The sequence below is a fragment of the Geotrypetes seraphini genome, chromosome 5 (genome assembly GCF_902459505.1).
Source record: "Geotrypetes seraphini chromosome 5, aGeoSer1.1, whole genome shotgun sequence".
NCBI classification, from domain to species: Eukaryota; Metazoa; Chordata; class Amphibia; order Gymnophiona; family Dermophiidae; genus Geotrypetes; species Geotrypetes seraphini.
Genome location: NC_047088.1, coordinates 120,735,331 through 120,757,176, shown reverse-complemented (window position 1 = coordinate 120,757,176; position 21,846 = coordinate 120,735,331). Strand labels below are relative to the sequence as shown.

The window sequence follows — 21,846 nt, the reverse complement described above, 5'->3', positions numbered from 1 at the left end:
CAGAATGGCCAGCTTATGTGCTGAGTTCAGCAGTTTGAAAATGATCATGCGTGCCCTGAAGCCCAGCGCGTCCACTGGTCCCAGGCAGTGGGCCCTCTCAATCTGCAATGGGCCATTTGGGAGTTGCAGATTAAGCGATTGTGGCAACCAGGTATCCAAAAATGCCAGCAAGTCACCATCCTTGACCGACTCAGGTAGGCCCACCAACCCGAGGTTACCTCACCTCGAACGGTTCTCCAGATCATCTAGCTTGGTTTCCCAACTCTGTGACCCGGACCTGGAGCCTTCGATGATCCTCCTCCTGGTGGTGGACCTGATCTTCCAGCGTGGCCAGCTGCTGCTGATACACCGTGAATTCCCCATGCAAGGATTCCAAGCGGGTGTCACCGTATCAAGTTTGTCCACAATAGGCTGCAGTTTAGAAGTCAGCGATCCCTCGAGCAAGATCCGCACCTCATTTACCACTTCGGAAACCCACATGGAGCTAACGGTAAGGGCATGGCTAGAATCGCCCTCTGCCAATGGCTTCCCCTGCCTTGGGTCTGTTCGTGCTCTCTCCGCAGCAATTTAGAGGCCATGTGGGCGCACCAAGCAAGCAATAAAAACCACTGTTCAAAAGCCAGGGAAATGCTGAGAATTGCCGAAAAAGGCAACAATCAGAGGGGTAAAAGCTAAGAATTAGGGAACAGAAGCGGGAGCTTAACATCGACGTCCGCTCACTAGCACGACATCATGTGACCTCTCCCAGCTTGGAATCTTATCTGGTTCTCCATTCTCTGGCTCGTCCACCTTATGGGCCTGTGGGGCAGACATCTCTTATGGATCTTACAATTACTATCTTTCTAGTGACCATTACCTCCTCCCACAGGGCTTCTGAGTTTCTGACTCTTTCCTGCTGGGATTCCTTTCTGCGTTTTGTCAGATTTGGTGTGGTTTCCAAAAGTGGTTTCCATTTTCCCTGTGATTTAGGAAGTCCGGCTTCCTGCTTTTGCTTCCTTCAGCTTGGGGAAGTAGGATGGGGTGTTGCAGTCATTTGACGTCCACAAGCTGTAGTTGCGGTTACTGGTGGTTATGAACTATTAAGAACATAAGAATAGCCTTACTGGGTCAGACCAGTGGGTCATCACAGTGGCTATTCCAGGTCACTAGTACCTTGCCAAAACTCAAGGAGTAGCAATATTCCATGCTTCCCCCTTGTCTTTTTCAATAACAGCCCATGGACTTTTCCTCCAGGAACCTGCCCAAACCTTTCTTAAAACCAGTTATGCTATCTCTCTGTCCATCTTTTTGTTCTGGTGGGTCCTGCCCGCAAGGGCAGTCCGGCCTTCAAGGCCACCATTGCCAGATGGATCCGATGGATCCGTATGGCCATTTCCACAGCTTATGTTGAGGCTGGGAAAATGCCCCCCCTTGCAGGGCAGGTTCATTCTACCAGAGGTATTTTGTTCTCTTGAGCAGAGTTGTCGGCTCTTTGGACAAGATTTGCAGAGCCACTACCTGGTCCTCTGCATATGTTCACCAAGTTTTACAGGATCAATTTGCAGCCATGTATGATGCTGCTTTTGGTGCCTGTTTTGGCAGCAGGCTCACAGTCCCACCCTGATTCTTCATAACTGCTCTGTTACGTTACAGTCATCCCAGAATACAGTGGGATTGTACAAGAATAAAAGATTAGGTTCTTACTTTTGCTAATCTTCTTTCTTGTAAGTCCATACTTTATTCTGGGAACTCACTGCTTTCCTGATCCACAGATTGTTCTGCCTTTCCAAGAACTGGTAAGCTGGATTTCTATTTCTGACCAGCCTTTATAAGGTGGCCATTAGAATAGGTTAGCACTCAGGGTTTTTTTTTGGGGGGGCATCCCTTTCTGACAGTGTCTCCTTATAGCACTGTTTCTTGTCATGCCAGTTTCTGATTCAATTCTGTTTAATTGTTGCTGTTTTTGACTTATTGGACTTATTGGTCGGGAAGTGTCCCTGTATCCCTCTCTCTCTTTTGTCTTTGTCCTCTACAGATGTCCTGGCTGCTTTACAACTAACTGATTCCTGAGGGGGCAGTGCTGAGGTGAGAGGGGTGGAGCTTAAGTCTCTAGAATTTGAAACTTCCTACAAAGTCCTGGGAGGTATATTGAATTATCCCAATTGACCTGGAATAAAGTTTGGATTTACAAGAAAGAAGATTAGCAAAGTAAGAACCTAATCTTTTGTTGCAACTCAATGTGAGACTAACATTCCAAGAGACAGGATGTCAGGAGAGTCCTCATGTGTATCAAGAAAGAAACTGCTAGATTCGGAGCACTGCTCAGTGATAACATTTCTCACAAAAGAAGGGAAAAAGCCAAAGGAGATCCATGAACATATGACTGCTGTTTAACGTGAGTGTGTCCCATCATCCTACAAAGTATAATTTTGAAGCAAGCAGTTAAGAGTCCATTGAAGATGATGCTCACATTATACGGCCTCTGGAAGCAACTTCCACAGAAATGTTCAAGAAAGTTGAGGATTTAATTTTGTCAGACAGATGAATTACGGTTTCCCAAATAGCTGAAGAAGCAGGTACAGTTTGGAAAATAATTCATGAAAAGTTGTACATGTCCAGGGTTAGTGCAAGATGGGTTCCAAGAATACTGATGCCATGTCAGAAGGCCACGAGGCTCCAGTGTTGTCAGGAGAACTTGGAGATGTTTTCTGAAGAGCAAGCAAATTGTTAGCATCGTTTGATGACGGAGATGAGACTTGGGTCTATCACAGAGATCCTGAGTCCAAAATGGAGCCAATGCAGTGGACGCACAAGTCATCACCCACCCCAAAAAAGTTTAAGACAGAAAAATCTACAAGTAAAGTCATGGCAACTGTCTTCTGCCACCCTTCTGCTGCCTGTCAGGGAGTCCAAAGTCTATACAAGGCCTGGCACTGGCACTAGCTTAACTGACACAGAGCCTTTGAGTCTATCACTCGTGAGGCCCTGTTGGTACCACCCCTCTGATGAAAACTTGTCAAAGTGGGTGGAGCTGACAGGACCTACCCAAGCATGTGGACATGAAGGCTCTTTGGCACGGGGGGAGGGGGGCAGGAGACCCATGCCGTGTACCCCCCCAAGTGGCTCGCATACCCCTAGGGATACATGTACTGTGTGTTACAACCTCCAAATATGGCACAGTATATACCTTAGCCCCACAATCCTGATGTGCATGATGATGGCATTCTGCTGCTGGAGCAAATGAGCAGGCTACCTGAGGAGGGGGAGACTGTCAGTGTGGTGAGATTTTAAATTGTTGATCAAGGGCTGCTCATGGATATATATACAACCTAGATCATTGCATGCACTTTGCAACATGGGTCCTAAGTGCAAACTTAATTTTCCTTAGCATCAGCAGCAGATGAATCCAGAGACTAGTGGAATTACGTCCATCTACCAGCAAGTGGAGATAGAGAGAACTGAGTTGCTCTTAGGTTTCTTAGATGCACAGTCTCCTGGCCAACCAGTATACCAGCAGGCTGATGGATGTGGTTTTTATTTTAGAATTGCCACAGCTGGGTCAGACCAGTGGACCATCATGCCCAGCAGTCCGCTCACGTGACGGCCCTTAGGTCAAAGACCAGTGCCCTGAGTCTAGCCTTACCTGATTTCTGCTTGTTGAATTTGTCTAGGCTTGCTCAGTGCCGAGGGGTGTTCTGGCTGAGTGGTTGCCTCCCACATCCCTGCCTCACCCTCTGAGGGGATATACCTGCTCACCCCAAGTTTCAAGTTTATTGAGATTTTGATTTAAACGCAATATCAAGTATTTTCAATGCGTATAACAATAATAATTTGTGGGGGGGGGGGACAAATAAAACAATTTAAAACCATATACATACAATTTTATCCATAATTACATTAAAGATACGTAAAGAATTAGAGGTTAAATTACATTTGATTTAAAATAAACAATTAAAATAGAATAATAATTAGGGAAGAATAATCTGGCTTCTGTGCTTTCTCCTTTCCCACATTAAAAAAAGCACAAGGGAGTTTGTACTACATCAGTAGTAGCCTCACCCACTATGACTACCACCATATGGAAGATGTGGTTTCTGCCCAAGGCTCTCCTTCTACCTTGGCCATCAATTTACCAGCCTGGTATGTTTTTGGTGAATTAGTCTGTTTATTATTGGAGGCATGTTATTCAAATGCCTGTGGTTTCCGTTTTTGGGCATTTTGTGCATCTGCCTTTTCTTTTTGAGTCAGGGTGACTGCCTTTGGGTGTCTCCTGAGACTGCGGCTGTGGGTGTAGGGCTGCGTTGGTAGTTGTATTGCGACACTATTAATAAAATAAATTTTTGAAAAAGACCTTGTTTGGGGGGTAACATTGTGAGCTCCACCAGAAGTATATCTTGAAGGCTGTTTGAACTCCTTTGCTGCCACACCATAGTAGCAAGTTCTGGAGATTTTTCATCGAGGAACGGGCAAGCCGCTTCTCAGTGTGCCGTGCTTGTTTTTTCTTCCATACGAGTGGTTCTCGCCTTTTCTGCTGTGGAGGTTTGGCCGGGAAGGCCTACCTCGCCTTTCTTCTCGACAAATTTGGGGACTTGTGCGCGCTTAGGGTTTGGAATGTATTAAATAAAATACAATGCTATTAAAAGTGAACTTTTCCTTTCATACCCCTGTTTTCCCTATTAGGGGTTTTCTGGTTTCAAGTTGCTTGTTTGCTCCATGGAGCTGGGGATACGGCTCCAGGGACTTTCCCTAACATGCATTCTTATATTCGGATCCCACCTTGTAGTTCCAGCCCTAGTCTCTGAATCAGGGGGCCACTCTGTAGATATCGATGGACCCTGAAGTTGGCTTTTTCCCCCGTCTTTCATTCTGGTCTGGTTGGTTGCAAACCGGATTTGTTATGGGTAATCTTTGAGAATAGTTGGGGGGGGGGGGGGAGGCCCACAGGGCTGCTGTTGTCTCAGCAGGAGCTCCCTGCCTTTGCCTTTCACATCTGCAAGGTTTTGATGTTTCAGTGCCTAGACATGATGCCCAGTTGCGGCTTCTCTGGGGCTATACAACCCTCACCAGCCCTAGTTTTCCTCCAGCATGCTACACTATGGGACCTGATCCAGAGGCAGGTGCTCCGGATGCAGCGTTTGGCATGTCACAGACTCTAGGGCAGGGGTAGGGAACTCCGGTCCTCGAGAGCCGTATTCCAGTTGGGTTTTCAGGATTTCCCCAATGCATATGCTTGAGATCTATTTGCATGTGCTGCTTTCAAAGCATATTCATTGGGGAAATCCTGAAAACCCGACTGGAATACGGCTCTCGAGAGCCGGAGTTCCCTACCCCTGCTCTAGGGAGTGCCTTGCTCTGTATCTCAGGAAGGCTGAGAGAAATTCAGCTGGCTAGTGTGGTTTCTTTGGTGCCCGCTCTGCCAGCGGACCCTTCTCTACATAAAGATGATAAGCTTCCATGACTTGTGGGCAGACGTCAACTTTGGCTATTGCAGGTGAAAAGGTTCTTTTCATGTCTTGGTGGCTTATGGGCATATGACCCAAATTTTGGCAGTGCTGGGTATGTGGCATTCTGTTGACAATTAACTTGTTGGCATCTTGGTCTGCTGTGTACATGCTGGCTTGCTTTCCACTCATAGTGGCACTTTCCCTCTTTGGTTCAGGAAGATATAGCCTATGTTACAGCAATAGCCTGAGGTTAAGTGGGACTGACTCTTTTCACCACTACTCTGGTGATCTGGGCAGGTCACTTGCCCCTCATTTGTCCCTAACTCACGTAGTTCTGGACTATCAGATGTGTGCCACTTGGCTGATGTTCTCTACATGATTGTGCTGGCCTACTCAGATTGTTTGGCAAATTGACTTTGAGAGTTTCATTAAATGAATGAAGAAATTAAAAAAAAACAACCCCAAAACATTGAAATTAAAATCTGATGACTTATCCTTCTGAGGAATATATTCATAGGAGGTTATAACTGTAGGATAACCAATTTACTATTTTTGTATACCGCTGTGTGCTTCCTTGAGGTTTGTGTACCTTTGATGTGCTGCCAGGCATATAAATTGATGTGATGTTGATGTGTAGGTTCCAGGTAGCAACCTGCCTATCCCATAGTGGGTATTGTAGTTGAGGGGGAGAGACATGTGAAGCTAACATGCAGGGGAGAGGGGAATGTTTAACATGTTGGGGAGGTGCATGTTAAAATATGTGGGAGAGGGAAATGGTAGCACTTTGGGAGAGAGCAGATTTGTGAGGGGGTGGCTTTAGTGGAATCTGTGTCTTGGGGAGGACTGTACCTCCCTACCCACCACTCCTTTTCCCCTCCTCCCCAAGATACAGATCCCATTGTCAAGAGTGTGGAATATAATCTGACAATGGAATCTGTCTTGGGGGGGCAGAGGGAGGGAATGGTGGCGCATGTCATCTGATGATGGAATTTGTGTCTTGGGAAAGGAGGTGCAGCCCTCCCTAAGACACAGCTTCTATTGTCAGTGGGAAAATAATCTGACAATGGGAGGCAGGGAGGGGTGCCTGAATGTACTCTGACAATGTAAAAGTGATTTTCTCTTTGGGGAAACTGCACACTGCAGTTGCAAATGACAAAGTCCTCTTGATGACTGTTACAACACTTGTCCATAGACCCCAATCTCTTATGTGGCAAAGAAGAGGTTAGAAAAATACATGGGGGATTATAGATTGGAAAAAGAGGCCCAGTACCACATGTATCCGAATTTCTTGTTGAATTTGAAGCCACCAACTGGGGATGATGGAGCAAGCAGCCTTATCCACTGGGCCACTTCAGCTGCTCTGTAGGAGAGCATACCCATTGGAATTGGGGCTTCCGCATATTCATATTATGGTTTTGTTCAGCCTGATAGCAAACAGCCCCCTAGACTCTCCAGAAGAACCTCATTGGAACTCATTCAATTTGATGTATGAGTATATACTGTGCCAGTAGGTGCACTGTCATGAATCATGTCTAGTTGATGCTTGTGCTTGAAAAGAATGCCAGCTTCCAGCAAGCCTAAAATATAAGTGTAGAATAGAGTGCCTAGTATGGACGATTCTGGAAACCACACACACGCCTATCTCTCTAGGTGCCTGTTATTTCCTAGGGCACCTACAGATTTCTAGGCAACCTGTTATATAGAATCATGTCACATTGATAGGTGTCTACCTTTCAATTAAAGGTCGTTAACAGCGCAGTTAATGCAAGTATCTACACAGGAAGGCAACACCAATCTAGCCGCATACCAGTAGATGCCGTTTATAGAATCTCTCTGAGATTCTATAAATGGCAGAATCTCGGAGAGAGCAAGACCAGAATCTCTCAGAATTTCGGAGACCAGCGAGTCCAGCCCAGCCCAGGCAAGAGGGAGGATCTCTAACGCACCACCCAGCCCAGCAGAGGGAGGATCTTCGGGCACCGGCACGTCCTGTGCATTGGTGCTGGTGCCCAATCAGGGTAAGGGATGTCATTTCGGTACTTGGAAGGGGATGTAGGATTGCGGGGGAGAGGGGCAACGCGAGCAGGGGGAGGATGCCGGTTCGCAGGGGGATGCTTGATTGCGGGTGGGGGGGGTATGGAGCAGCGTCAGTGGCCTCAAATGGGGGGGGGAATGGAGCAGTGCCAGTAGCCTCAGGGGGGGAGGAGGAGGTGGAACGAATCAAAGCGAGTTTCCCTTACTTCCTATGGGGAAACTCGCTTTAATATACGAGGAATTTGGTTTACGAGCATAGTTCTGGAACGAATTATGCTCGTAAACCAAGGTCCACTGTATAGAATCCAGGTGATAGTGTCATGGACACAACATCCAAATAGCAGCTGAGCCACACTGAGCAGTAATGTATCTATCAGTACCTATGTTATACATATGTAACATGTAACAATCTTTGAACGATCACTGTTTAACTTTTTCTTCTCTATCTGAAACCCATCTAGAGTTGACCCATAAGGCTGCATTTTATTATTTGGCTCCTGCTCACTGGAATTCATTTTCCTCCTCTTTGCAATTAGAACTGTTCTATACTAAGATTCAAAGTGCTTTAAGAACTCATCTTTTTCAAATGGCCTTTGGGGATTTGGCCTGGGGGCTATGGGGTTGCATTGATAATCCTGGTCAAGACGAGAATGAATGTTGATTTCTTTTGATGGTTTCATTTGTCTCTTGTGTTTTAATTTGTTGTTCCATTTTTACTTTTATATGGGTATAATAAATTTGTAACATTGTAACCCACTTTGCCCCTGCCTTCCGGAAAATTATGGCATATCAAATGTTAAATGATAAAACTACCGAAACAGCATTACAACATTACAAAATCATTAGTGTTATTGTCCATTGTGGTTTCTTGCACAAAGGGGAAATTCATCAAGGAGTGTTAACTGTATTAACACATGCTAAATGCTAACATATCTATTATATTCCTATGGGCATCTTAGCATTTAGCACATACTAATCGTTAGCGTGCCTTGAATTCTCCCCTTAAATAAGGAAAAAATGGAAATGAAATGAATGCCAACATTACTGAAACATTGTAAACAACCTTCTGCATGCCAATGTAACATAGTCAGATAACAGCACTATGGTACCTTCTGGAGAATTTCCCACCTTCCCTCTGTTCTTAATTCTCTGTTACATGGCAGGCCAGTGTGATGGCTGTCATTGATTGTCAGCGAGCATAGGGAAGCTGAGAATGGGAAGAGGGGGCTGACAAAAAGTATTCTCCCTCATGTTGGCCTGAGGGCAGCTTGGTTGACAACACAGCAGGGAGCGAAAGTGTGAGCTCTCGCCACTTTATGGACTTAGAAATTTGGTTGGGCCTTCTCTAGCAACATTTGGAGGGCATTGCCCCCACTGCCTGTACCCCCTCAAACTATGCCCATGCCTATAATCACTTCTGTGCCCATCTTATTATGTCTTCTCTCCTCTCTCACCTGTAAAACATCTATTACCTTTTCCTGTACTCAAAATACTTTTTTTTTCTGTCATCCTCTTCTTGCGGTCTTTAATTCTCCATCTAGCTTTAGACCCTATTCCCGCTCTCATTTCTTTACAGATTTCTGTCATCCCCCTTTTTTCTCAGTCAATTTTTATTTCCTATCCCAGACCTCAGCTCCCATCTCTCTTTTTCTTACCATTCACAAAGATATATCTGCTGCTGTAGCTCTCAAGCTTTTTTGTCCTCTTCTAGCAATAGCAGAACTGGGAAAAATAACAGCAGCTGCTATTGAATGAACTGATGCCAGTTCAATTACCTAGGGATAGAAATATTTAAACACCCCAAATTTTAGTTCTAATATAATTGATGTTTAAATATAAGAAAGCTGGGGGGCGTGGCCGTGCAGAGCACAGGGAAGACGTGTTCTCTCTGAGCTCCGAAGTTCTCCCTCCAAATCAGCCCTTTTGAACTAAATTCTATGAGCGGATTTATCCAAACGCTAGACCACTGCTGCCCTCGGGTCTATGGACAAATTTGTGCTCAAAAACAGCACTGATATGGCAACAAAAAGTGGCAGGAAGGAGCGGGAACGGCTAAAATCGGGCCCAGGGCCTGATGGCAAGATGGCGGGCCAGGCAGAAGCACCAGACCTCGTGGGTGAGGATATGGTATCACGGCTCACGGATGCCGTGGTTCTAGCTCTGGGTTCCCGGCTTGATAAAGTTCAGGAATCGTTGGAGACGCTCTCTGCTTCTGTGGCTGATTTTAACACACGAGTGACTGAGGTGGAACACCGTGTGGGCACCGCGGAGGACGCGATTACCCAGGTGCAGGAGGAGCTATGTCAGCTTAAAAGCACGGTGGTGAGTGCCACCGACAAACTGGACGATTTGGAGAACCGCTCAAAGTGCAATAATTTGCATCTGGTGGGTATCCCAGAAACCATTTTGGATGCGGATCTCCTGCCTGCCCTGGAGAAATGGCTGGCTGAGGAATTACTGGTTTCCCCTGCTTTTGGCCCGCTTCACATTGAGAGGGCCCATAGACTGGGCAGGAAGCAGGAGGGGATGGCAAAACCACGAGTGGTGATAGTTCATATATTGAATTTTGCCATAAAAGATCTGCTCCTTAAAAATTTCCGCCAGCGAAAAGATCTTCAGTTTCAAAACCATCGTATCCTGCTTTTCCAAGATTACTCAGCACAGGTGGCTGCTCTTCAACGAGTCTTTTCGCCAATCTGCACTGCCCTCACGGAGAAGAAGATTCGATTCACATTGCAATTCCCTGCTAAGCTCCGGGTTATCCACAATGGCACACCGGTGGTGTTTGAAACATGTGTGGCGGCCAGAACCCAGCTGATCACGTGGTTCCCTGACCTGATGCCGGGAGCTTGATCAGCCTTTTTTCCCTCTGCGGAGGGTATGCACATTTGACTTGGAGACTTCTACTTGGGGAATCCGGTTTGGGACCTGGACTATGTTTACTTGTTCCAGTTTCTGCAGGTTTGATGTGACATTTTTGTCTTGCTGCTACTGCAGCGGTTTGCCTTATTGACATTTTTATTTCTTTATTTCTGCTCCCCTGCTTGCATTGGCTATGTATCCTCTACACTGACAAGGACTCAGTGGGGGTGGGGAACTGTTTTTTGATATATACTGTTCTATTTCAAACATTGTCTTTAATTTCTTTCCTTCTTGGAAGCTTGGGCTCTGTTTTTCAGGGGCTGTGAGGGGGGCTTCTGGCCACATGGAGTCCTTCTTGGTGTGGTGGTTTTTGGTCTGTTGGGTGGGAGGAGGGATTGGGGAGTTCAGGAGGGGGGAGGCTCCTGACCTGTGTGTATGTTGTTGATTCATGTGAGGAAGTGATGTGGAGACTGGGCTGCTGGGGGATGGGCTGGGACTCTCGGCAGCTGTTTTGTGCTCTTTTTCTCTTTTGGTATATCTGGTTCTTTTTTCTTTCTTATGCCTGTTAAGAAGGGTTTGAGGTGTGTGTCATGGAATGTATCTGGTATCAATTCTCCTATCAAGAGAACTAAGATCTTGCAGAGCCTAGCCAGACATCAGGCTGATGTAGCTGGACTGCAGGAGACTAAGCTCACTGAATGGGAACATGGTAAATTGTGTCAATCCTGAGTGGGGCAGTGTTACTCGGCCTCTTCCTCCAAAACTAGGGCTGGGGTGGCACTGTTGATCCGCAAATCGGTGTCTTTTACTGCATCTAGGGTCCTCTCAGATCCAGAGGGACACTATGTTATTGTCCAGGGTTCTCTTAATCAGCGCCCTGTAATTTTGATGTCCGTATACGCACTCAACAGTGCACAGCGGTCCTTTTGTATGACACTTTTGGGGGTACTGCTGTCTGTATCACAAATCCATGAGTCTCAGAAAATCTTTTTGGGGGATTTTAACTCTATACTAGATCCGCTTCTGGATTCCTCTAAGGGATCAACTCACACCTCCGGTAGGTCCGATAATGGGCTTGCCGTTTGGTTGGAGGCTTTGGATCTAGTGAATGTCTGGCGGACCCTACACCCAGGGGAGCGGGATTTCACTCATACGTCTAAAGTGCATAATTCCTCCTCTAGAATAGATTATATTTTCCTCTCACACTCCTCCTTTTATGCGGTTCATGCGGCTGAGATTGGAGTACTGGCTCTCGAACCATACCATGGTATGGATGGACATCAGCTTCTCAGCTGGCGCCCTGGGGAGGATAGCACTGGCGATTCCCGATAGCGCTTCATTTGGACCCGGACTTTAAATCTTACTTGGAGCAGCAGTGGCGGGACTATGTGGAATTTAATGGGGACCATGTGGATAATGGAACTTTGTTTTGGGAGGCTGCCAAGGCAGTGCTCCGAGGGGCTGTGATAGCTTACTGCGCGCGACGTAAGAAAATGCTAGCGGAAAAAATCTTGGTTCTTGAACGCAAGGTGCGGGATAGTAGACTTTTGGTCCTTCAGAATCCTACCCTGTCTCATAAACATGCTTTTCAGACGGCCCAGTCAGCACTCCATCCACTTCTTCATGAGAGAGCCCACAAATCCCTTTTCTATTATAAGTACCGACTACATCGTTTTGGTAATAGGCCAGGTAGAATGTTGGCCCAGATGACTAAGGTGCAGCGAGGTGCCAATTTGATTACCTCGCTTAAAGATGATGGGGGAAGGTTGGTCACGGATCAGTCTCAGATGGAACAGCTATTTGTCACCTTTTATAGCTCTCTATATACTGCGGAAGTAGTAGGTCGGGAATCTCAGATTCGGGCATTTTTGGAATCTTTGCCCTTACCAAAACTATCAGCGCCGGACTCGGAGGTCTTGGCTTCCCCAATAACCCAAGAGGAGGTGCTGGTGTTCTCAAGCATCTACCTCTTTGTAAATCTCCAGGCCCGGACAGCTTTGGGGGGGAATTCTATCGTCTTCTTCAGGGGTATGTGGCTGATCCGTTGAAAGCGCGGCGGAGTAGGGCAGTTTCCTCTTGGAGCGAATCGAGCGCTGATTACTGTATTGCCTAAACCGGGAAAAGACCCCCTTGCTTGTGGGATCCTATAGACCTATCTCGCTTATTAATGTTGACCTAAAAATTTTAGCTCGGGTTCTGGCTAACCGTTTGGCCCAGTTTGTTCCCTCTTTGGTGGGTGCAGATCAGGTAGGTTTTGTGCGGGGGCGATTAGCAGGTCATAATGTTAGGAAGCTCATCCTTGCTTTGGCCCATTGTGTTTCTCGGCAGCAACCAGCGCTGGCTATTAGTTTTGACTCCGAAAAAGCCTTTGATAGAGTAGAGTGGGCTTTTTTATTCCCCTTGTTGCGATATTATGGGTTGGAGGGGTTCTTTACGAGAGCTCTTGGGGCCCTTTATTCTCACCCAGTGGCGGCCGTATTGGTTAATGGGGTAGCTTCTCCGGACTTTGTGCTCCAGCGGGGCACTCGCCAGGGCTGCCCCTTGTCCCCTCTGCTTTATATATTGTTTTTGGAGCCTTTGTTGATTTCCCTTCGATGCCATCCTCAGATAGCTGGAGTAGAGCTGGGGAATTCCTCTTTGCGTTGCATGGCTTTTGCCGATGATATTATGGTAATGTTGACTGACCCGGTTTCAGGCCTCCCTAGATTATTGGAGATGTTTCACCAGTTTGGGGAAATCTCGGGCCTAAAACTCAATGTGTCTAAATCGGAGGCGCTTCCTCTTCATATTAGTATCTCGCATGCTTGGGCTGATTTCCCGCTTCAGGAAGCACCACAGCAGGTAAAATATCTGGGGGTTCTGATACCGTCATCCCTCATGCGACTCTATGAGATCAATGTGAAGCCCCTGCTCCGGAGCACGGTTGAGCTCCTCCGCTTGTGGGGTGATTTGCTGGTATCCCTTGCGGGGCGTATATTTTTGTACAATATGATGATTGTCCCTCGGTGGCTTTATCTGTTTCAAACTCTTCCGCTGTGGATGCAGACCGGGGACTTAGCTCTGTTGTATAGTGCTTTGAGGACTTTCTTGTGGCGTGGGCGCCGGCCTCGGCTATATGTTCGTATTTTGATGTTGCCTGAGTCGCAGGGGAGTTGGACTGCTAGACATTCACGCCTATAATCTGGCATGTGGGACTAGATTGATTTGGGACTGGTGTATGGAGAGCTCCTCTTTTTTAATGTTTTCCGTGGACAGGGATTTTTTACACCCTATCTCTGGTTTGTTTTTGTTACATGCTCCAGCTGCCCAGTTGGACTCCGTCTACCGGGGACATGTCGTTTGGTCTTTTTTTTTTTTCTTTATTTATTTGATTATTCATTACATTATCTTTGTAACAAACATGCATGAATGAACACAGAAAATACAAATGTAAATTCCCTAACGGGAATTAACATAATATAAGGAAACTAATTCAACCATGTCCTAGTCCACATTAAAACTGATCGCCAGTACAAATAAAACATCAAAGCAAATCTTTCTATCTACTATCTAGGAACAGGCAAATGGCTATTATATATATTATACATCATCCTCCAAAAATAAACTGAATATAAGGAATTAAACTTTCAACAAAGGTTTCTCTTTGATAAAATCTTCCACCTGGGCTGGGTCAAAAAACACATATTTGTCATTTCCATATGATATCAGGCATTTACATGGAAATTTTAAGAAGAAAGTAGCTCCGACTGCCAAAACCTTAGGCTTTAGCTGAAGGAACTGTTTCCTCTTAAACTGGGTTTGTCTAGAGACATCTGGGAAAATTATCACCCGTTGACCACAAAACATCTCTTGCTTTTTCAGGAAATATAATTTCAAAATATCTTGTTTCTCAAGTTCTGTCTTGAAGGTCACGAGAAGAGTTGCTCGTTTCTCAATTATGTCTTTAGATGACTCCAAAAACTGTGATACATTCAAACTCTCTGGTGATACTATTCTATCCATTCCACCTTCCTCTACCTTTTCTTTGGAATCTCTTGAAATGTAATATAAATTATCGACCTCAAAGGTCTCCACTTTGTTGTAATGTAATATCTCCCTCAAATACATTTTCAAGAGTTCCATTGAAGAAAGGTAATGTGTGGTAGGAAAATTTAACAAACGAAGGTTCTTAACTCTAATAGCATTTTCCATTTTTTCTAATTTAGTATGTAACATCATACTATCTTTTATATTAGAAACAGCACTAGCTTGTAAATTACCTACTGCCTGATCTAACTTTTCAACCTTTACAGCTGTTTCTCCAATTTTATTATTTTGTTCTTTAATTTTCACAGTTACATCAGATGAAAATTGACATAAGTTCAAAACGGTTTTTTGTAAAGATGACTCTATTCTGTTAATACTAAGCCAAACATCATTTAGAGTGATCACTTTATCCCTGGGGAGAGCATCCGAGCTTTGCCCAGTACTCATCTGCACTGGGGTTAGTTCTTTAGCTTGCCCCAGGGACGGTCCTGAAACCTCCAGACCAGATACTGACAATGATTGAGGGGAAGAAGAAATTATTCCTTCCTTAAAAGGGGAAGGAGATTCTTCTAACCGTAAGGAATATGATGGTTGAGGAGGTGGTGTTGGTTCCCCAGAGGATAAGGAGACAGCTTGTATATTAAAAGTTACCTGTTCCTCAACAGGAGGCAAGATAGGAACCACAAGATGGCGATCCATCGGGCCTGTTGTTGCAGCAGATGGTATTGCTTTAGCTTTCCTCTTACCCATGTTGAAGAATCGGTAGTCCTGCTCCCTGCTCCTCTTAGGCTCCGAAGGGGCTCAAAAGGGGCAAGCCCCTTTAGCCACGCCCCTTCAGCTCGCGACCGGGGGCTCGCAACCGCGGGCCGCGTACCGCGGCTGTTCGAAGATTAAGGCTCCTTCTCCAAGGACCCTCTCAGCTGGCTGGGTCGGGCAGCAGCGGGACTGCCTGTCCCGATGGTACAAAGTGCAGCAAGCACTAGCGACAGGCTCCCTCTCTGCTCTCCGGTGTTTAAGGCTCCTTCTCCAAGGACCCTCTCAGCTGGCTGGGTCGGGCAGCAGCGGGACTGCCTGTCCCGATGGTACAAAGTGCAGCAAGCACTAGCGACAGGCTCCCTCTCTGCTCTCCGGTGTTTAAGGCTCCTTCTCCAAGGACCCTCTCAGCTGGCTGGGTCGGGCAGCAGCGGGACTGCCTGTCCCGATGGTACAAAGTGCAGCAAGCACTAGCGACAGGCTCCCTCTCTGCTCTCCGGTGTTTAAGGCTCCTTCTCCAAGGACCCTCTCAGCTGGCTGGGTCGGGCAGCAGCGGGGACTGCCTGTCCCGATGGTACAAAGTGCAGCAAGCACTAGCGACAGGCTCCCTCTCTGCTCTCCGGTGTTTAAGGCTCCTTCTCCAAGGACCCTCTCAGCTGGCTGGGTCGGGCAGCAGCGGGACTGCCTGTCCCGATGGTACAAAGTGCAGCAAGCACTAGCGACAGGCTCCCTCTCTGCTCTCCGGTGTTTAAGGCTCCTTCTCCAAGGACCCTCTCAGCTGGCTGGGTCGGGCAGCAGCGGGACTGCCTGTCCCGATGGTACAAAGTGCAGCAAGCACTAGCGACAGGCTCCCTCTCTGCTCTCCGGTGTTTAAGGCTCCTTCTCCAAGGACCCTCTCAGCTGGCTGGGTCGGGCAGCAGCGGGACTGCCTGTCCCGATGGTACAAAGTGCAGCAAGCACTAGCGACAGGCTCCCTCTCTGCTCTCCGGTGTTTAAGGCTCCTTCTCCAAGGACCCTCTCAGCTGGCTGGGTCGGGCAGCAGCGGGACTGCCTGTCCTGATGGTACAAAGTGCAGCAAGCACTAGCGACAGGCTCCCTCTCTGCTCTCCGGTGTTTAAGGCTCCTTCTCCAAGGACCCTCTCAGCTGGCTGGGTCGGGCAGCAGCGGGACTGCCTGTCCCGATGGTACAAAGTGCAGCAAGCACTAGCGACAGGCTCCCTCTCTGCTCTCCGGTGTTTAAGGCTCCTTCTCCAAGGACCCTCTCAGCTGGCTGGGTCGGGCAGCAGCGGGACTGCCTGTCCCGATGGTACAAAGTGCAGCAAGCACTAGCGACAGCATGTCGTTTGGTCTTATATGAGACACATTTGGAAATTACTTTGTAAGCATCTGGGCATCAACTCTAACATAACTCCTCTTCTCCCACTGGTGGGTAATTTGCATTTTAAACCGGGCAGTGACAGCAAGGTGTTTAGGATTTGGCATGCACATGGAGTTCGTAGAACAGGGGATGCTCTCTCCGATGGGGGCGATCTCCTTTCCTCTGCCGAATTGGGGTCGCTGTATGGGCTGGATAGGGTGGACGTTTTCAGCTACTTCCAGCTCCGACATTATGTCCGCAGCTTCTCTGGGGATTGGTTGAGCGGATCTGTGGCACGGGATCTTGGGAGGTGTTTGGCGTTGGGGGAGGATACGGCTCCATGTCTTCACTATTATGTTGATGCTCTGGGCCCCCCCCCCTGTAGACCGAACGAGCTGATTGGTTGGCAGGGGCATGGAGTGCTGACTTGGACTGCATAGTTCCGTCTGCATTGATTTCTCGCTGCTTTGTCCATTTACGCACCATATCATGTAACATAGGGAACAAGAATATAAATTCCTTCACAGAGCTTTTATCTCCCCTCACAGAGCACACCGGGCCGGTATTGCAGCTCATGCGGGGTATCCCAAATGTCCCGTAAATCCTGCTTCCCTGGGGCATATGTTTTGGGAGTGCCCCTCTGTGCGAGCCTTTTGGCAGCATATTTGGATCTACTTGTCCTCCTTGGATCATGGGCTCCTGAGCTGTAACCCCTGTGTAGCTCTTTTTTACCAGCAGGAGGAGCTTCACTGTTGGGCAGCGGCAGTTGATTTCTAAGGCCCTTTTGCTGGCTAAGAAAGCCATTTTGACGAGAGCCGCATGCTCCCTCTTTCTCTCGATGGCAGGGGTCTCTTTATGACTTAGCTCTCTTGGAAAGACGGGCTGCGGGCACTCGGGATGAACGAAGGTGGTCTAGATTTCAGGATGTATGGGAGGAGTATTGGCTGTCCCTTCCCCATCGCGAGAGGAGTCTACTATTGAACTGTTAGCATCTACTGGGGTCTTCTGTCCTCTCCCTCTTCAGACTCATTCTTACATGGATTCTCTTATGGGGTTCATTTCTCTTTATTTTTTCCTCTTTTTCTTCCCTTTCTGACCTAGTTTTCCTCCCCATTTTGTCTATTTCGTATATATATTTCACAGGTCGGGAGTAGGGGTGGGTGGGGGGGGGTTGCGGGGAGGTTTGGATCCGGTTTTCTACGGTGTATTCTAATGTATGTTATAGTATTGGGGTGCTATGATATGTCCTGGGAGGGGGTTTTCAGAGGGTTTTACATGGAAAATTGTATTGAGCACCTCTTGTTCCTGAGACATCTGATCTTGGTTATGTTTATGACCTTTTCTCTGTATGCCCGATAGGGCGGGGTTTTTTTTCTGGATTGATGGATGTCCCTTTACTCTGTTATGTTATGTGTGTACTGGTTTGCTCAATAAAGAAATATTATATATAAAAAAAATATATATAAGAAAGCTAATTGTCTTCTTCTTTTGATATGGCAGTTGCTTAGTAACTAAAATTTGTTCAATTAATTGTGTTCTGTTTCATCTCTTTTCCTATCTTCTTCTCCTCCCACTTTCTTCATGGGAATTGACAGGCCATGTGGAAGCCTGCCTATGATTTCCTGCTAACCTGGAGCCAGCAGATGGGTGACAGTTATCGTGATGTGATCCAAGAGCTGCACACTGCACTGGATCGAATGAAGAACCCCATCACCAAGCGCTGGCATCATCTCACAGGGACTCTTATCCTAGTTAACTCATTGGAAGTTCTCCAGGCTGCTGCCTTCAACCCTCTTGCTGATCATGAGAACTTTGTCATTTGAATCATTACACATTAGCTATGTTTTTAACAGAATACTACCTGCCATCTGCTAATCATGGAAATCTGAAACCAAGGCATGCAGCACTGACTTAATATTCAAACTTTTAGTAACATTGAAATCCTCTGAAAAGTCTGTCACAGATAGTAAAATCACAAAAAATACAAATATCAGTGAAGGCATCTTTGTACTTATAAAATTCAAGCACAAACATTTTTTAAGCTTTTGGAGACAGATGAACTTCCATATGAATAATGCTATTTAAACCACTTTTTTGATATGAGATTAGGAGGTTTTAATATTGAAATTTCCTTGACTTTGTTTTTAATTATAATATAGTTTTTGTAAATACATGTTTAAAAACGAACATAAAGGTGTTGACTTTTTTTCAAATAATTAGTATTAGACTTTATTGATCATGGCTTTGTGTATTCCTTTTCTATTTCTATTTTTGAGACGTAAACCTATTCTTGTTATCTTTGAAACTTTTGTGTTGTCTAAATATTGTGAAAAGAGAAAATACTAGCCAGAAAACAAGTAAGCTGCTTTTAATTTTAACAAAGTAGCCCTCACCTTTGTGTTTCAGGAGCATTGACACTTTTGGCATCTCTTATAAGCCTCTTTGTTGAAAAAAAATAGATATATAAGTAATAAAACATTTGTATTGCCTCTAATGTAACATTCAGCTTATTCCTGTTCAATGTAATACTTTAATATTATTTTTTGTTATACATGCTGAAAGAAAAAGAACTAGGTAAATGGGATATGTTTCTGTGGTAGCATGATATTTTATATATTCTGCAAAACGCATAGCCAGCCCATGGTTTTAACCCACCTGACATGTGCCAATGCTTCCCCCATGCTGATGCTCGCTGCCATCTTTAAAACACCTGACTTCTCCCCCCCCCCAAAAAAAAAACACCCTAGGAGGGATGCCAACTCCCTCGTGCCACCCAAGGGACGCTGACTCCCCATTCCAGTCCCACCCCACACCTATAACAGAGGAGGGGTGCTCAATTCCTCCTGTTCCAATGCCTCCCATGATGCTTGAGGCCTTAAGCTCTGCCCCGGTGCATGTGATGCATGGGAAGGGGCTTAAGGCCCTGATTGGCTGAGGCGCCTGAGCCAATCAGGAACTTCCTTAGGGAGGAGCCTAAGGAAGTCCCTGATTAGCTCAGGTGCCTCAGGCCCCTCCCCGTGCATCACATGCCTAAGACCTCAAAAGCATCACAGGAGGCATTGGAGCAGGAGGGATTGAGCACCCCTCCTGCTCCATTACAGGTATAGGGAGGGGACAGGTACAGGGAGCAGGCGTCCTTTGTATGGCAGGAAGGAGTTGGCATCCCTACTGTCGTGGTTGTTTGGGGGGGGGCAGTTGGATGTTTTACAGATGGCAGGAGGGAGTGGGAACCCTCATGCCACAATTTTAAAGCAGCGTCGGGCATCGCGGGTGAGGGCACATTTTATTGGGGTTGGGAGAAGGTGGGGAGCTTTTTAAATTTTTTTAAAATTGGGCTATTTTAAAATATCTGCCCAATTAAAAATGTTTTTAAAAAGCCAACAGAAGCCCTGACAGCAGTGACTGCCCCACCTCAATCCATTTTGAGTCGGGATTTGCATGCAAATTTGATAGTGAATCAGTCACACTGCCACGCATCAGATCGGTGGGCTTAGACTAATATGACTAATTTACAATGGGCTTGATTCACTATTTCCTCAAATACCAAGAAAGTAAATAGCTCTGTAAAAGAAAATAATCTTTATTTAAACATTCATTCTTAGGAACAAATGCCATCTGGTTTCTGACTGATATCTGAAACAGAAGGATAAAAGGAATTAGTGTATTACACAGAGGTTTGAAATGGGAGAGATTTTTGCATTCTGTTTGAGCCTGTGCTATCATGTCCAGAATTCTGTTAGAATTCTGCAGATGACTGTTATAAACTAATTGCTTTTTTTTCTTTTCTGCATCATAAAAAGCCAGAATAGATTATTTTAATGTCTTTCTATTTAGGAATACTAGCCTGTCCTAAAAAATTGCAGCTTTCATTGACTAAATTCCTCCAGGGTATCCAGATGCATTGGCTTTCTCTAGCCCTCTGTGGAGCTTTAGTTGAAAAACCAATTGAGGTTAAAAAACTGACTGAGTTTCAACCTCATAGTAAATGATAGAGAATTTAATTTAACATGTACTGTTGGGCATGGTAAACCGTGGTCACCACAGTAATGGGGACAAGACCTTTCAAAGCCCCAAGGGAATGGGTGGAAGCAGTGAAAAGTCTTGCTCCTATGGTAAAAAATTGTGCCCATGTCAGGCTCAGCATCTCCTCCCCAGCTCCTCTTGGGGCTATTTTACCTTCAGGAGCCAGCCATGCCACGATAGAAGGCAGAAGAAACCCAAAACCAAAGCCTGAGACCAATGTCATTTGAAGAATAAAATTATCAGACAACAGATTTGAAATATGTATCCTGTGCTGGTATTAGACATAACTGGGGACCGCAAAGCCCAGGCTGTGCTTCTTTAGCTTCCAGCTGGCTTAGGGCTCTCTCTGACCAGTGGGCAGTTGCCCTAGTTGCACTCCCCTAACACTATTCCTGCCATGTGTGACTGCCATGTGTTAGATTAATTTTTCTATGTAGCATTCTGTAGTAATTTGGTTTGTTCAGTTTTCACAATAGTGGAGGGGCTATTTGTGAAAGGAAGGGGAGACAGGGGTTTTGTTGATCCTTGCTCTGTATTATTTGTTTATAAAATGACAATTGTACAGAATATTATTTCTTTTTATACTTTAATAAAATAAGTTCAGTATAAAATCATAACTATTCGAGGCTTGTGCGGATGGGATCTGACAGCTTACGGGGACTGAGCTTGTGGGGATGGGGCAGGGATGGGGATGAGCTCACAGGGATGGGGTAGGAATGGTGATAAATTTTTCCCCCATTCATATTCTCTATCCTTTATCTGCTTTTTCTTAAATATTTCTGGGCTAGAGACCTAGAGGTCTGCCCAGTATTATGCTTAGGTTCAGTATGTATACTGTATACCCATTTTTTTAAATTTAGAGATCCTTGGTGTCATCTGAAATTAAATACGTTCAAGACTGAGCTGTTTCACTTTCCTGCTAAACCCTTCTGCTCTTCCTCCTCCTTTCTCCTTCTCAGTAAATAATACTGTCATTGTTCCAGTCTCTTCTGCTTACAACCTTTGAAGTGGTCTTCGATTCTGACCTCTCATTTTCTACACATATTCAACAAGCTGCTAAGACCTGTTGCGTCTCTCTCTTCAATATCACCAAAATTCACCCCTTCTTCTAAGCACACTACCCTTGTCCAAACTCTTGTAACCTCATGCTTAGATTACTGCAATCTACTCCTAACTGGTATCCCGCAGTGTCACCTCTCCCCCTTGCAATCTGGGCAAAACTCTGCAGCATGACTCATCATCTACTAACCTTGCTACACGTCACCCCTCTCCTTAAGTCACTTCACTGGCTCACTCTCTGCCATCTCATACAGTTCAAGATCTTATTGCTGACCTAGAAGTGTTCATTCTGCTACCCCTCAGTATCTC

The 21,846-nt window shown here is 45.9% G+C and overlaps 1 protein-coding gene across 5 annotated transcripts in view; it reads left to right on the top strand.

The window, feature by feature from the left end:
* Positions 1 to 18,642, top strand: part of SH3BP4 (SH3 domain binding protein 4) — a 241,357-nt gene extending 222,715 nt beyond the window's left edge. For all 5 annotated transcript variants that reach the window (XM_033944884.1, XM_033944883.1, XM_033944887.1 and 2 more), the window contains one exon: positions 18,051 to 18,642. In XM_033944884.1, the coding sequence (XP_033800775.1) occupies positions 18,051 to 18,278 (228 nt within the window). In that variant the 3' untranslated portion in view covers positions 18,279 to 18,642. The remainder of the gene's footprint in view (positions 1 to 18,050) is intronic.
* The last annotated feature ends 3,204 nt before the right edge of the window (positions 18,643 to 21,846 follow it).